Source organism: Chaetodon trifascialis, chromosome 11 (assembly GCF_039877785.1).
Source record: "Chaetodon trifascialis isolate fChaTrf1 chromosome 11, fChaTrf1.hap1, whole genome shotgun sequence".
In the NCBI taxonomy this organism is placed as follows: Eukaryota; Metazoa; Chordata; class Actinopteri; order Chaetodontiformes; family Chaetodontidae; genus Chaetodon; species Chaetodon trifascialis.
This window is the reverse complement of record NC_092066.1, coordinates 12,634,142-12,649,127: the sequence shown is the minus strand read 5'-3', so window position 1 is coordinate 12,649,127 and position 14,986 is coordinate 12,634,142. Positions and strand designations below refer to the sequence as shown.

Sequence of the window (14,986 nt, the reverse complement as noted above, 5' to 3'; positions counted from 1 at the left end):
AGCCTTTGTAGGAAGGGTTTTTAGATGGTGCTTTTCTGTAAGGTTAATAAAACAAAAACCTGTCCTCACTTTTGTAATAATGTTGTGGGTGGGTGGGTGGGTGCTTTGAAATAGGAGGTTTGATAATAAAACATTAAAGAAACAAAGAAAAATAATCACAAGTCTGGAACTTTCTGGGCTCTCCCATAATCTTGTTGCCTAAGTTGGCTCGTTGGTCTAGGGGTATGATTCTCGCTTAGGGTGCGAGAGGTCCCGGGTTCAAATCCCGGACGAGCCCTGGTTTTAGCTTTTACAAAAAAAAAAAGTAACAACGGTTTCCTCCCTCTTATAGATAATAATGAAGTGCGCTTCCAAAGTGAAACAACGACTGATAAGCAATGCGCTTGGCAAGAGGGGGGAAGGGGGATGGATTATGCACCACGACCAGGCAAAGGAGAGAAGGTAAGACACAAAGTAGTAGTATATATCCAGGTCCTGTGTCGCAGTTTCTCTGTGGTGATCGATAAAGTTGATCAGTCACGTTTTTCTTAATCTGAATCTGAAAATGAATAAGTAAAATAAAATACATTTTAGAAGGTGGTATTTTGATGACACATTTCCACTGTATGCCTAATATAACTAGAAAATCTTTTTATGTCACTGCATGACAGTTCCTTAAAAGCATCCATTACGGAAGTGCATCATGCTTTCATTATTTTGAGGGATGACATAGTATCTTAGAGGGAGCAAAACATGGAGAAGCAGTACAACAAATACAGTAGAAGACTTTCGGGATAAAAGATATGACCCCGACGTGATTTGAACACGCAACCTTCTGATCTGGAGTCAGACGCGCTACCGTTGCGCCACGAGGTCTTGTGTTGGCGATGTCGGATGAGGAGTATTTGAACAGGATCGTGTGTATGGTTTACCAAGGTATTATTTTAGACGGACAAATATAAGCACAGCACAATGTGTACTCATATTAGAGATGTTTGTATATATGTGCACTTACAAAAAATAGTTCTCATTCTGATTGACCGTGATATTTCTATCTGTAGTGAGTGTCGTGCATGGCCGGTTAGCTCAGTTGGTTAGAGCGTGGTGCTAATAACGCCAAGGTCGCGGGTTCGATCCCCGTACGGGCCAATTCGTTTTGTAATTGTGGCAACTCTGCGTTTAAAAGTCCGCAGAAATGAAATGTGACAGATGTTTTGAAATAATGATTCTGTGCCAATGCATAATTTATTAGTGTGCACGAATAAACGTTACCCTCGTTGCTGCAGCAGGAAGAAGCAATTATTTGAATGCGTTGGGACATGCTATCCAAAAAAACAACAACAAAAAATTCAGATCCCGTTGCTGAGAGTGTCTGGTCAAATCTGGATAAAGGTTCTTCCGAGAATGAGAAGCGTGGCGTTGGTGGTATAGTGGTTAGCATAGCTGCCTTCCAAGCAGTTGACCCGGGTTCGATTCCCGGCCAACGCAGTTGCTTTTTTTTTTTTTTTTTTTGCATATGTTATGTCAGTGATTTGCCACAGGGCTGTGCATCATGAACTTCACTGTTAGATATGTACAGGGCTGTATCTTGCAATGTTATAATGCAACTTTTCCACGTTTGTTCATTCCAGCTAAATTTTTAGGTCCTTTACAGCTACTATCTTGTGTGCATACAAGTGAATGACAGAATTGTCATTTAAAAATAGCAATTCCTTTAATGTAGATAAATGAGAAGTCAGTATTGAAAAGTAAATTGTTTCAAATAATTATCACAACTACATTATATTATATTATAATAAATTGGTTAAATGGTTTTCTTTCTTATTTTTTTCAAATTAATCTGTGTTTTCATTTCTATGAGAATAATTAAGTGTGGAGAGAGAGAGAGAGAGAGAGAGAGAGAGAGAGAGAGAGAGAGAGAGAGACATGTGACACTTGATTTAATTCAAGTATTACAAAGAGATTGCAACAATGGGCATGTCTGTTTTTTAATGTATGTAAGATAAGATAAAATAATCCTTTATTGATCCCTCAGAAGGAAGCAGCACAGGGACAGAATAAGTAAAGATAAATTGAGAAACTTAGAAAAAAATAATAATTAAAAGTGTGAAAAATAAGAATTGAATAAATAGAAACAAGAGCAATTACACTCAAAGGTTATTTGATTGTCTCAGCCTTTTGTCTTTGAGCAATGAAAAATATCCCAAGACCCACATTTCTTGAGAGAACACAGTGCTAATGACCTCAGAGACGTTGGATAGATGAGTATGTGTCATTAAATAACATTTGTTTATCGCTTCACATGTAATGAGTCTGCTTAGCATCCTATGCAGACAGCTCATGGTGTGGTGCTTGAAGGAAACCAACCATTATGTGAACACCAGAGGCTTTGCTTTGTTTTGAAAGCACAAAGATTACAATGACTCTATAGGTATGCGCTGCATATGTGACACACACACACAAACACACGCACTCCATATCACCAGCGCTGATGAATAATAGATGTAGACATCTCAAGAGGAAGATAGAAGACATTTACCCGCTGAACAGAAAATGTGTCACTGTTTCACCTCGACCTGGTAGGTTCATTTGTTACCCTGTTCACCAGTGTTTATCCTACTTACCCTCTTTTTCCCTCTGTTGCCATGGATATGCTATTCCTATGGCAACTGTAGGCCTTTATGGATGGCCTCAGGCCCCCACCGTAGAGGACTCTGTGAACCTTTCATTGCACATTCCCTTCAAGCTCACAGACAAATCACACAAGTAGCACATACTCCAACTCTGTCTCTCTAACTGTCGCCCTCTCTTTCTTTGTCTCTCTGTCTTCCCTCCTTCCTCTCTTTGTGTCTGTGTGCTGTCCCTGTAGTCATACTGCTCCGTCTCACTTTTAAGTCCTTGATGCACTGTGCGTGTCCAAGTGAGCCACACAGCTGTTTGTGTACATTTTTCCTAAATTATACTCACAGCGTACACAAGATGCCAGTGCTGCTTGGATGAGCACAGTGATCAGATTTGTACCATGCGTATCGCTGTCATAAGAGAGAGCGCCCCAAGCTTTCTAATTTTCGGTGGCAATGGAAACCAGAGCTCCATCTTTAAAGATGCATGAGACGTCTTGAGCAGTGGAGAACAGAGACGGAGGCTCTGCCAGAGAAAGTGTTTCTGTGTCAGAGAGAGTGAAAGAACGGGAGGGGCGAGGCTCGTGCAGATGACAGGGAAGTGGCCAGTGGCAGCGAGGGCCCAAGTCGAAGCAGAGTGCAGCGTTGGGACACTGTGTGCGTGAAGGGCAGGTGGAGGGTCTCCACCTGCTGAATGAACCCCGTCAGCGTCGGGGAGTACCATGGGCTACGGGTGGGCTCAGCCCTGCTTAGCATTGTGGCGGGCTGCATCATCATTGGGGTGTCCAGGGAGTGTGATGCTGATGCTGTTGGAGGTATCTTCCTGGGAGCAGGGGGCCTCGGTGAGTGTGGGTGAAACTTTTTGACTTAGTTGTGGTAAAGAGTTTTAGTAATTGTCAAAAGTCATTGGTTGAGCCCCTGAAACCCATATATTTTTTGTAGCATCACTGAGTATTGATGGGAGATTAGTCAGTGTAATTGTGGATTTACCTGAATTTTCTGACAGGACTGGAGGTCCTGTTCCTCTTTAGCATCTTAAAAAACATACTTACCATTGTTTTATTGCCTTGATTCTTGATGACTTCCTAGTATTTCCTAAGATTTCGACCTAATGACAATAATGAGAATGCATAAATGCAAAACAAAGCAAAAGGTTTCAGATCTGCATCAGAAAGTTGTGGCTAAATAAAGGCTAAAGTGAAAAGACACGTTTTTATCTTTCTTTAGTGAGCTGCTTCCCTGACATCTATAAGTAGTCTGCTCCAGAGCTTTGGGCAGTAATTGACAAAGGCTGCATCCCCAATTTCCTTTTGGCTGTTGCCAAAAACCTCCAACAAACCAGCAGCAGATGATCACAGTGTTCTTAAAGGGAAATAGTGAAATTTGATTTAGCGACGTATCTTGCTCCTAGCCTAGTAAGAACTCTGCACACAAGGAGGAGGACCTTAAAAGATCTGTGGCCTGAGACATTTTCCACCCATCGTTCTTGAAAAACACACCATGTGATCATTTGATACAACAGTGTAACTGGAACCAGCTGACAGCCTGACGAGTTGTCCTGCCACGATAAACTGCGTTCCTGGAGAGAAAGAGCAAAGGGCAGAGCTTTTGATCGGAGGAAGACAACACGTGCTTGCATTCTTAATGTGAAACATATTCTCGCTGACGACTTCATCAGCTTTCAATAATTAATTTGCCTTTTGAATGTATGCAAGAATTTGGTAAATCAAAACTGTGTACAGCATCTTGACAGAGACACTCACTCTGGCAGCACTGGTGCAGCTAAGTAGCATCTAATTATGTGTTTTGGGGCTCATGTGCCTTAATGCCTCCTCCAACACATTGGCTGACTAATGAGTATGAACAGAGTGTTCTTGGCAGATTCCTTTCACTCCTTCTGCAGTTTCATGACATTTTAAGCACATACGTGCATCACCGCCACCCCCAGGACCTGCCAGGGTTTAATGCCAGCTCTTGTGGCTTGTAAGGGAAATCAATAACTGTGTTGAATTGGAGCAGAGTGCCACTGAGAGGCACACAAGCCCCATGGTTCGGATATTACTTTATATTTCCAGTTGAAAAGGGAAAAGCATCACACTGTATCTGCTGTACTAAAAATAATCTGAAGGCTATTTCATAAAACAGTCTCATTGTCTGTCGTGATGTCTACAGGTATGTGAACCTCTGTGAAAAGGAGTTTTTCTACCTGCTGCAGTGGCTCTGGCAATCTCTGACACGATAAAAGAGAATATGCAAGTGATTAGTTTTATGCTTCTACACCAAAGTGAAATTTGATATCCCATCATTATAAGATTTTTCTTGCTGTACACAGTATTTTCATCTTCTACTGGCTTTCCTTCAGTCTGTGCAAATTCAAGAAGAGTGAATCTGATTGGTATTTCTTTTGAACCCTCTGACAAATATTCACACTGACACTGCAGATAATCTATTAATACATCTTATTCACTCAACCAGTCGTTACCAGGACACTATTTAAAGCAGTGTGTTTATATCATTCATCAAATTAATTACGCGATCTGCTTTCCAGGCCTGCTCATATCAATCTACCCCTTCATAAAAGCCTGGCTGAACATCAACCATATTCTTCCATCCTTCGGTAAGTTGTTCAGTATTTTCATTCATTATAAAAAAAATCAAATTTAACTACACCTTAAAATCATTGTTTCAACACACGCTATCATGCTGTGATGAACATTTCGCAGGAAACTTCAGAGTGCACCCAACACCTGCCAATCCTGCCCCTGATCAGCCTGTAGAGACCCTAAGAAGAGAAGGTGAGTGCGTGTGTGAGCCAAGCAGCTATCATATAACGTTCAGAGATAACGTGTTCAGTTTGCCACTTGATATTGAGCCATCAGGTCCGTGTATGTTATTTGTTAATAACAAATCTGACACCTGCAGAGCTAATAATCAACACCTGTGAGAGAGGTGTTGTGTCTAGGTGGTTGTTGCAGAGCATCAGCCGCCTCTCTAACATCTCACAGGGTGCAGTTGAATAGTAAAAAATGGGAAGCTTTCTACTTTCATGACCAGTTTTTTTTTACCTAGCTGGAAAATATTATGAGATCAAGGAAAACTGTACAAGAGAAAAGAGACGCTGTGCTGAGAGAATGTGACAAAGTGACATAAACATGTAACACCTTGGAAACGTTTTCATATACTGTAAATGTTAGTTCAGTCAATGCATCACAAAGCAATGCACTGCAAGTACTGTTTGTTGAGCTACTTAATGAACAATCTAACCACGTGTTGTTCCTATTTCTTAAGATTTAATTCCTTCTGCCAAACATCATAGTGTGACTTAGTCCTCAGATTTCCACAGACTGGTGAAACATGTCATGTTACACTGAATGTTGCAGTGTGTTCATCTGCTCTCTTGCGCTCTTTGCAGGGACTCAGAGTCAACTAAACCTGGAACGTTCTAAGAGTCGAATGGGAACCTTTGCGGAGGGAGGACCAATCACGGACACCAACCCAGAGGAGGGGTATGAGATCAGTATTATGTCCTGTGAACTGTCTTCATATGCAGTGAATGTGGATTCATGATTTACACACAAGAGTGTAAGGATGTACTCAGCTTTTTTTATGCACAGGATATATGAAAAAGTGAACATTTTGCAGATTTATTCAGTCTGAATGTTTTCTGATAAAAGCGTAATCTGGCATTTCCTCCAAAGCATATAAAACTAATCTAAAATACTGCATGAGAACATTATTCTTTGTAGAAAAATATGAGATACTCATGCGTGTAAAAGATGCACACGCAGGCACTTGTTCATGCTCAGAATCATGCAATGTATGAAGATCAGGTTATTATTAATTCAATTCCTGCCTCTCTGGCAGGTTATGAGCTCTATGAGATCCAGCAGGGGTCAGCACATGGCCTAATTTTATTCTCATTTTACATACCACCCATCTATTACTCGCTCACATTATCAGTTTCCAGTTTTTGTAGAATAAGCATTTATTTGAGCTGTGTGATCACATCAGCATCACATGTTTGTTTACTGTGTTTAATGTTTACCTTCGAGGGGCCGTGTGAAATGTGAGCGTTGTCTGTCAGGAGCACAGGCAGACGTAATGTGTCAGGACTGCTGCTTGTTTTCCATCACTTACCGAGCCACATTTGAATCACTGGAGAGACAGATGAAAAAAATGTTTGTAACCACAACATATTTGTTGTTTAATTCCATTTCATTTGTAATGTTCTATTATTTTTACACACTGCTTTCAACCACACTATGTCACATGTCAACAAACACTGCAGGAATGTCTTTAAACGCATCGCACATTCTCCTGTAAATGCCCAGAGATTAATTAACTGAATCGTCAGAGACTTTTAATTGGCCGTTCTCTAGTCCACAAAGCTGCCTGTTGACTCTGGAGTACGCTCATCTCATGGAACAATCACTGTCACTCACTATACTGACACAGGTCTAAGGATATGACGCCCTGCCCTCCACTTCATTTTGGCTGTGAGGCAATCAAACACTGCCAGGCATGAATTTGATTGATTGGTTGAATGATTGATCGACCTATGTGATTTGATGGCTAATTAATTGCTTTTTGAGGTTTTGTCCAGTAACCTTTTTTTATGCCAAGACAATACAATTTGGTGACATAAAATATCTTGAGGTGCCTTTGATAAGATTAAGCTGTTACACTGATTCACTGACCTTACGGTAGTTAATGATGTGATGGACATTTAGACAGTAAACTTATTTAAATTCAGGGTTAAGGTAGTGTTGGGTGGTTTGACGGTCCGTAACCGTGCGACGATATAAATGTGTCCATCGGTGGAGTGTATGCAAACATGTAGTATTGATATCAACTCTAAAACAGTCATCACTCCGGATGAGTCCTCCACCTGCTCCTGCATGCCGGCACCGCCCCTCACCTGCACCAACAGTATTTCCAGAGAGTAAGAATGCGTCTTACATGTGCTACGTGTATGGAAGAGCACCTCCAAACAATGCCCGGACCCGATTCTGCAGACAGGAGTTCATATGAATTTGCTGAATTTCTCTATTGTGATATTTACCGTTTGCGTAATATAAAATGACAAAGAGCATTTTTCCACCTTTATCTTTTCATAGTCACTTTGGATGTTTTTGCCATGGTAACCCAGATACTGGATTGATTTCAGCAATGTCAGATTAGATCAAAACAATTTTCTTTTTTTTCCCCTTAAAATGTTTCAGTTCAGCTTTATCAGACCAACAGTCGGACACAATATAACATGTCATGCTGTGGTGTGTTGCAGGACATCTTCAGACATGCCGGACGTCTTATCTCGACGGAAACTTAAGCAGCCGCCCTCCGATCAAGACCTGCCATGATGTCATTACGTGACCTAACTGACCAACATTACTGAACGAATCTTCATTAGGTTTTTTTCAAAAGCAGGATGAAAGACGCTGATTTGAATCTTTCTGATTCAGTGTAATTGTTGTACCTGCTGCTCTTGTTTGTTGAGATCACGTCGTGATGCTGTACTGTCGTTGTCTAATAAACATCTCCAAAGATGCATTTGAGATTGTAAGTGCAATACTTCCATACTTCCTGTCACTGAGTGAAGCAAATTAAACCCAGTGGTCCCACTTGTGTGCAGCTCATCTCATCATCGCGCAATGTTCTCAGCTGGCAATTAAGAAATTATTACGGTCGTTATGTGATGAAGCGGCTCGTACACTGTTCAACTCAAGTTCTCCTGCTTGCATTTGTCAGGAGCGAAACAAATTGGAATACATGCATGTGCACAGAAACAGACACATGCACACACACACATAGACAAATAACTACTTCCTTTGCCTGCATGCAGTGAACTGCACCCCCGCAGTGAAACATAATACACTGATATTCAGGACAGCATGGGCAGAATGGCTGCTGCATGGGAGATGGCATGGGGAACAACGCGGTGCTCTGACAAAAACTGACGTGCTGTGAGGCTGAATAATGCAGGCAACGGGAGACCAAGCAGTCTGCAGCGCCGTGATGACAACCAGCAGTTTGATTGTCAGGCCTCAAATCACAATGCCGCAATCCCACAATCCCACAATCCCTCTGTGTCTGTAGGGAGTGCAACAATGGATACCCAGAAAAGATAGAGGCCTGGTCACCTGTGCCAGCATGCATTTGTCAAAAGCCCTGGACCTCATCTTAAAACCAGAGCTGGGAACATTTTAATGGTCACTACCCCCACCTCTCAGGTTTGAAGGTATTATTGGTGCCATTTTATGATAGAGTAAATCTAAAGGATTTATAACTAATTTTATAACTTAGAATTTATTAATGGTTAACACACAAGTTATCAGCCCTTAATCAGCTGTTGAGTTGCCTGATGGTGTTTCTCCTCCACCAGCAGGACATTGACTTTGTCTTTTCAGCACTTAAAATCACCTGAAAGCCCTCTATAAACGATTGATTAACATTTATTTATGGACGACTAACTTCCTTTGTTGGCTCTTGATGTGCTTCTTGACTGTTTATTAATGACAACATTTATGACTGCAAACTTGTTGGATTATTAGATAGTTAGAAACTCACCATGACCCTTAATTAATGAGTTATTAATGGCTCAACAGAGAGTTTGTACAACCCCTAACTGATGACTATTAATTGAATTTAAGCCACTTAGGAACCTTTTATAGAGTTCCTTATATTATTACATACATATTAGTTATTATTTTATTATTATCATCAATTATTTTATTTATGATTATTTAAATTATTATTTAAGGGCTGATAACGAGGAAACAGCCATCAGAGGGTTGATGTGGTAACAGCCTGCCAGTGATTGTGAATAAAACGCCTTTGATTTAAATTTGAAAGAGAAAATCAGATTTAATGTCAAAAGAAGAAACTGTGAAATTATTCAAAATTGTTGCTTGTTCTTCCTGAAGAATAAGCAACAGGTAAGTGAAGGTGAGCTGGTGAGCTATAGGCAAGGTGCAACACACACACACACACACACACACACACACACACACACACACACACACACACACACACCAGGTTGAGCAGTGGGAAAGGATGGATCGGTGAGGAGGACGCAGGTCAGTCGCGTCCAGAGGGGGGGCGAGGCTCAGCGCGCGCGCCGGATCACACATGAAATATGACGACTTCACACCGGCTGCCGGTGAGGTGCAGCGCATATGTTAGCGGGTTCCCTCCATTTCCGCTGCAGGACGACCTCTCAGGTGCTTTACGTGCGTCTCGGTCCACATCAGGAGCGGCGCACGGTGCTGCGTCTGCGTGTCAACACGGAGGAAAATGCCATCTCACCTAAGTGATCTTCCCCCTGCCCTCGGATCTGTTGCTCCTCAGCAGGTCGGATCGCCTTTGCTCTGTTTCTGCGGCCACTGATCGAAAGACTGTCATGACTTGTGCCCTCATGAACGTGAAGCTACCACATTTGGATGAAAAGCGCTCGTGTGGTGTTGATGCGTCCTTTCAACCTCTCAGTATTTGCACCCGGTTATTAGACTGGGACTCACCGTGAAAATCTGCTGATGAAACAATGGAAAGACCTTCAGAGTGTCGACATCAAGGGTGAGACTGTTTTAATTTCACACGGACGCAACACATCAGTGCAGCGAGCAGGCATTTAAACGCGCTCTTAGCAAAGCTTAGTTCATACTTAAACGTACTGTTTGCAGCGCACGTTCAGCCTCAGATTTTCTGGTGTGCACATTTGCAAGAAAAAGATCATTTCCCCCTCTCTTCATTTGCACTGTGTGCTCTTGAATGGGGGGGTGCACGCTGGGATGTAAAGGCTGATTTGATTGCAACTAAACACTGAAATGCTTTTCCCCAGTGGCCTAGCTGGCAAGGATGAAGCAGCTGCAGTGCGACTGCACAGATTTGACTTTCACAGAACAACACAATATAAACAGCGATGTTAAATGACAAAGTAACAGCTGAGGACCTTTTTAAAAATGGCGATGCAGGAGTCACAGGGTGCACGCATCTCATTTATACTGAGGCTTAGTTATCATGTAATTGAATAGTCACATTCCCCATTGATGTTGCAGCGAACACCTCTCAACTGTTGCACTATTATTGCTTATTCCTGTATTTGTTTAACATTTTACACCTTGAATCCAACTTTAAGCAAAACGTGCACTATATATATTAAAAAACACTTCAGTTCATTTTTCAAGATTTCAGTGTTGGACGGTGGTCTCGCCCTTCCTCTTATGTGAGACAAGCTTCTGGTGACTACAGTCAGACGCCAGCTGTGTCTGGATGCAGTATCGCTCAGTGTATTCTATTTGTAGGTTATCAGATGTTTATCGTAACATGCCAGTCCACAAACTCTCCTGATATTTGTAATTTCTAGAGTTATGAATGTTCAGAGCTCAGTGATCAGGGATTATAGAGGCCGTCTCAGCGGGGGACGCTTCACTTTGAGAGGCAGAGTTTATTTTCTTCCATTGTCTGTATCTCTAATCCAAACTTTTACAGCTCTCGTGTATTGTCATTTTCAGACAAAGATGTTTCCTGGCTGTGAATTTATTTAAACCTTGCCATGGGGAAGAGTTTGGGCTGAGACACGGGGGGATTTGATACCACAGCGGAAGAGCGAGCCTGGAGGTGGAGACATGGTCATCACTGACAGAAACACCGGCACCTCTGTACCTAAAAAGGAGCCGCAGAAGAAGACGAGGAGGAAGTCTCGCCCTCATGGCCTGCCCTCTCCGGCACTCTGCTGTGCCTGTGGCCTATGCATCATGCTGGCTGGACTCAACATCACCCTGGTGGGAGCGTTCGCCTTCAGCACACTGGTGCCTTCTGCCAATCCCCCGATCATCATTGGACCTATCCTCCTGCTGGTGGCCTTTTCCTTTTTCGGGGCCTGTTGCGTGTGCAGCCGCCTCCCCCCTCCCCACAACTCACGGAGGTCTAAGGTGGGCGGCAGGGGCACGGGGCTGATGGGACATGGCGGGCTGGCCGGTGGGGCAGCGTTTGAGATAGAGACCAGCGAGCACACGCTGCAAGATACCACGGCTGTGCAGCTCAGTCCCACATCCTCTCCTGGATCATCCCAGGCATCCAGCCCTGAGAAGGAGGCTCCCGATGTGGCCCTGCCAGGACCCTGCAAGCTCTTCACCATGGAGACCAACGGCCCCTCTTCTGTTTCCGCCACTGCAGTCTACTCAGCCTCCACAGCAGCAGGAGGGGAGGTCCAGCTCACCCTGCCACGTGAAGAGGTGGTCACCTAGCAGCACAGAAACTCTTCCAAGGCCGGGACGCCAGCAGTGTAAATATCCTTCTGGGCTGAGGGCTTGCTGAGTGTGATCGTGTCCTCTAGTTTATGTGGTGCCATATTTCTGGTCGTGACAAGTTGTCAACAGTATGCTTTTGATTTTCTTGCTGTGCAGCCAACCGGTAGTTAGCATGCCAAGTTAATGAAACATCCAAGTATTTGTGGATCGTAGGTTTTGGAATTCAAATTCCTACCTCTCTTGTGCTGTTTTTCTACAGTTCTTCGTTCTTAACGTGGGGCATTATGAAGAGTTTCCACGTAGAAATCAAACTAGGTGTCTCAAACCATGCACATTTATCTTTCACTGTTACTCTGGTTCATGGAAATTCAGCAGTCAGCAGTGATTCCAGAGGGCTCGCCTGAAGAATGTGATAGTTGATTTGTTCCTCAAACTTCGAGATTAGATGTGAAAGGTCGTTAGTGAACTGTACAGGTACATTTGTAGTGACATTTGGCATTTTGTGTGCCGTTCTCAGCGCTGAACTTGTTTTGGGGGCATAAAATATTATAGGTCACAGGGGTCCCAAAGCAATATGCTCTCACCTGAGGTTCAATTCTTGGCATTTATAGTTCTTTTCACAGGTAAGTGATTACACTATACTTGTCTACAGCCAATACATTTGTAATGAACTATGGTGCACATAGAACAGTGTGTTACAGTACGTTTACATGCAGCTGTGTACAACGTTTGATTGTGGAAGCATTATTAATGTAGTTTGGCAAACCTTTGTCATCACACCAACATTAACACTGTGAATATTATGTTTCCCACCGTATTTGTTGAAAATAGTTGCAACTCAAGTCACATTTTTGAGGTCATGTGGATGTTTTCGGTGATTTATATACAGTAATGCAGTTTAGGTCATGATCCAGGTGGAATAGGGTCTTACCTCACTACAAGGTATAAAAATGTGTCCTGATGATGATTCTGTCATCATGAAACTGAATTTATTGCATTTGAGTTAATGCTTCACAAATGTGTAATTTCACAGTATTGAATTCTCGTTTTTTAACGTCTGATATGACAAAGCTTAACCTCCGCTGGACCCAGCGTACACAACACGGACAAGCCAAGAAGTCTGACAGAGTTTAGATATTCAGATTGCATAAAAGGTACCTGTTCCCCATCACTGTGATGTCCTCTTGTCAGTTGTGAACTTGACTGGTCAAACGAGACATTCGAACCCCGATTTCCTTCGAAAGGAAAGTTGCCTTAGACTGAGATATCAGGATCAAACTAATGAGGGCTATAACAGAATTGCACAATAGCATTTTTCTTCAGAAAGCCTTTGTTTGGCTCTGGATTTCTGGTCCACATTGTTAGGAAAGCTTCACCAAGTTTTTTTGTAACACTTTATATGAAAGTGCACATATTCACCATTAACTAGCTGCTTATTTGCATGCATATTAGTAGCATATTGGCTCTTTATTAGTCATCATAAAGGACTTATTAATGAACTAAGAGCTGCCCCTAAGTAACATCTTAATTACTTCTTATTGCTAATAAGTATAGAAGTCTTACACAAATTATCTTAATAACTTAACCCATAATAACCCTAACCCCCATAAGAGCTTTGTAATGACTAATAAAGAGTAATTATGCATGAAAATAAGCTGCTAGTTAATGGTGAATATTTGTACCTCGATATAAAATGTGACTTTGTTTATTTGTGGATGTAACAAATGCATGCAAATGGCTTAAATGTTTCATCTCAGAAGTTTCTAAGTTGCAGCAGGAGAGTGAACTGCTGCACACAGGTACACAGTCCAGTGAGCAGGGCTTTCCCTTATACAGTATTAACCTTCATTATTTGTGATACAGCTCCTCAAAGGGACCAGTTTTTCTGTCAAAGCTCTCTCTCTCTCTCTCTCTCTCTCTCGTGCCAAATGAGAGTGCTGAGCTAATCTTTTCGCATGTTCAGAGAAGTGACTCATGGAAATGCAAACACCTTGTTGTGAAGTATTGGTGTTATCTGTGTATTTTAATTTGTGTAGCACTTGAAAATCTGAAACAGGAAGAAGATAGAATATTTTTGTGAAGATTATAATTTGTTTATTTTAAAAGTAACTGATCCAAATGTGAATCCTTCAAAAGATATAAATAAAAAGGCTCTTTCAGTAGATGCTGAGGTCGTTCATTATGTGTGTGTGCTGTGACACCATCTTCTTGCTACATTGCATTTTGTGTCATCATGAAGTGAGATGAATAAATATGGCCAAATGGATTTGTCACATATTAAAATGTCAAATAAATTCAGTTTGATCTTGTAGGATAACAGTTCGAGCATTGTTTATTCCTAGAGGGAGTCTGAAAAGACTCTTTTACAGCAATAAAGCATAAATCTTTGCCCACAGATGTGTCAGGAAGAAGGTGTTAACCTGAAAACAGCCAAACCAGCCTCCTGTACACCTGAGGCATGGCCCCTTCCAGGGTTGCATCTATTAATACAACTAAGTATTGACTAACCGCAAAATAAAAGAGAAAAAGCAGGAAATCCTCTCATGTGAACCAGAACCAGTAAATCTTTAGCATTTTAGCTTGACCAACAATTTAAACAATCATTTCTGAAAATGGTTGAAAATCCAAGGCTGGCTGGTTGAAAATCTGGTCGAAAGAAGCGTAAAAGAAATGCTCTCCCATCCCTTAACACATTCCATCAAGATGGCCTTGAGTCAAGAACTCAATATGCTGATGCGTGTTCACAGCTGCCACAGGAGGGCGCCAGAGCTCCATTTATGTGTTCCAGAGAAGTTACATAAAATGTGGCGTTTTATATTAAGCCAATAGATGTCAGTAGATCATAACAAGCCCCTGTTGGCTATTGTTAAGACCATCAGAGAACTGATGGTGTAGCAGCTATATTTCAGTGAATTTGTTGAAAATGTAACATGCACATTGAATATTTTTATGCAAAATCACTGTAATTTGTTTGCTGTTTTCACACGGCATTGCATTTTCAAGCTTGGAAGACAGCCAAACATGCCGGCCGTCCAGATCATATTTCTTGTAAGATTTCTAATCACTGTGTAAAAAAAGTGAGTCGGTCGTGTTTGGAAATTGCAGCTGATAGCATTAAGTACATCAAAGTAACCAGAG

The 14,986-nt window shown here is 41.9% G+C and overlaps 2 protein-coding genes and 4 non-coding genes across 6 annotated transcripts; 5 read left to right on the top strand and 1 right to left on the bottom strand.

The window, feature by feature from the left end:
* The first annotated feature begins 205 nt into the window (after positions 1-205).
* Positions 206-277, top strand: trnap-agg (transfer RNA proline (anticodon AGG)). The gene has a single exon. It is a non-coding gene; the product is annotated as a tRNA-Pro (tRNA).
* A 506-nt stretch (positions 278-783) lies between these two features.
* trnaw-cca (transfer RNA tryptophan (anticodon CCA)) lies at positions 784-855 on the bottom strand. The gene has a single exon. It is a non-coding gene; the product is annotated as a tRNA-Trp (tRNA).
* Positions 856-1,054: 199 nt separating this feature from the next.
* On the top strand, positions 1,055-1,128 carry trnai-aau (transfer RNA isoleucine (anticodon AAU)). Its single transcript has one exon. It is a non-coding gene; the product is annotated as a tRNA-Ile (tRNA).
* A 267-nt stretch (positions 1,129-1,395) lies between these two features.
* On the top strand, positions 1,396-1,467 carry trnag-ucc (transfer RNA glycine (anticodon UCC)). The gene has a single exon. It is a non-coding gene; the product is annotated as a tRNA-Gly (tRNA).
* A 1,827-nt stretch (positions 1,468-3,294) lies between these two features.
* kncn (kinocilin) lies at positions 3,295-7,976 on the top strand. Its single transcript, XM_070974057.1, has 5 exons — positions 3,295-3,442; positions 5,149-5,217; positions 5,324-5,395; positions 6,013-6,106; positions 7,885-7,976. The coding sequence occupies exons 1-5, from the start codon at positions 3,295-3,297 to the stop codon at positions 7,958-7,960; spliced, it is 459 nt and encodes a 152-aa protein (XP_070830158.1). The 3' UTR covers positions 7,961-7,976.
* A 1,650-nt stretch (positions 7,977-9,626) lies between these two features.
* tmem275a (transmembrane protein 275a) lies at positions 9,627-14,010 on the top strand. The gene is made up of 2 exons (XM_070973260.1): positions 9,627-10,172; positions 11,111-14,010. Exon 2 carries the CDS (start codon positions 11,225-11,227, stop codon positions 11,843-11,845), a length of 621 nt encoding a protein of 206 aa, XP_070829361.1. The 5' UTR covers positions 9,627-10,172; positions 11,111-11,224; the 3' UTR covers positions 11,846-14,010.
* The last annotated feature ends 976 nt before the right edge of the window (positions 14,011-14,986 follow it).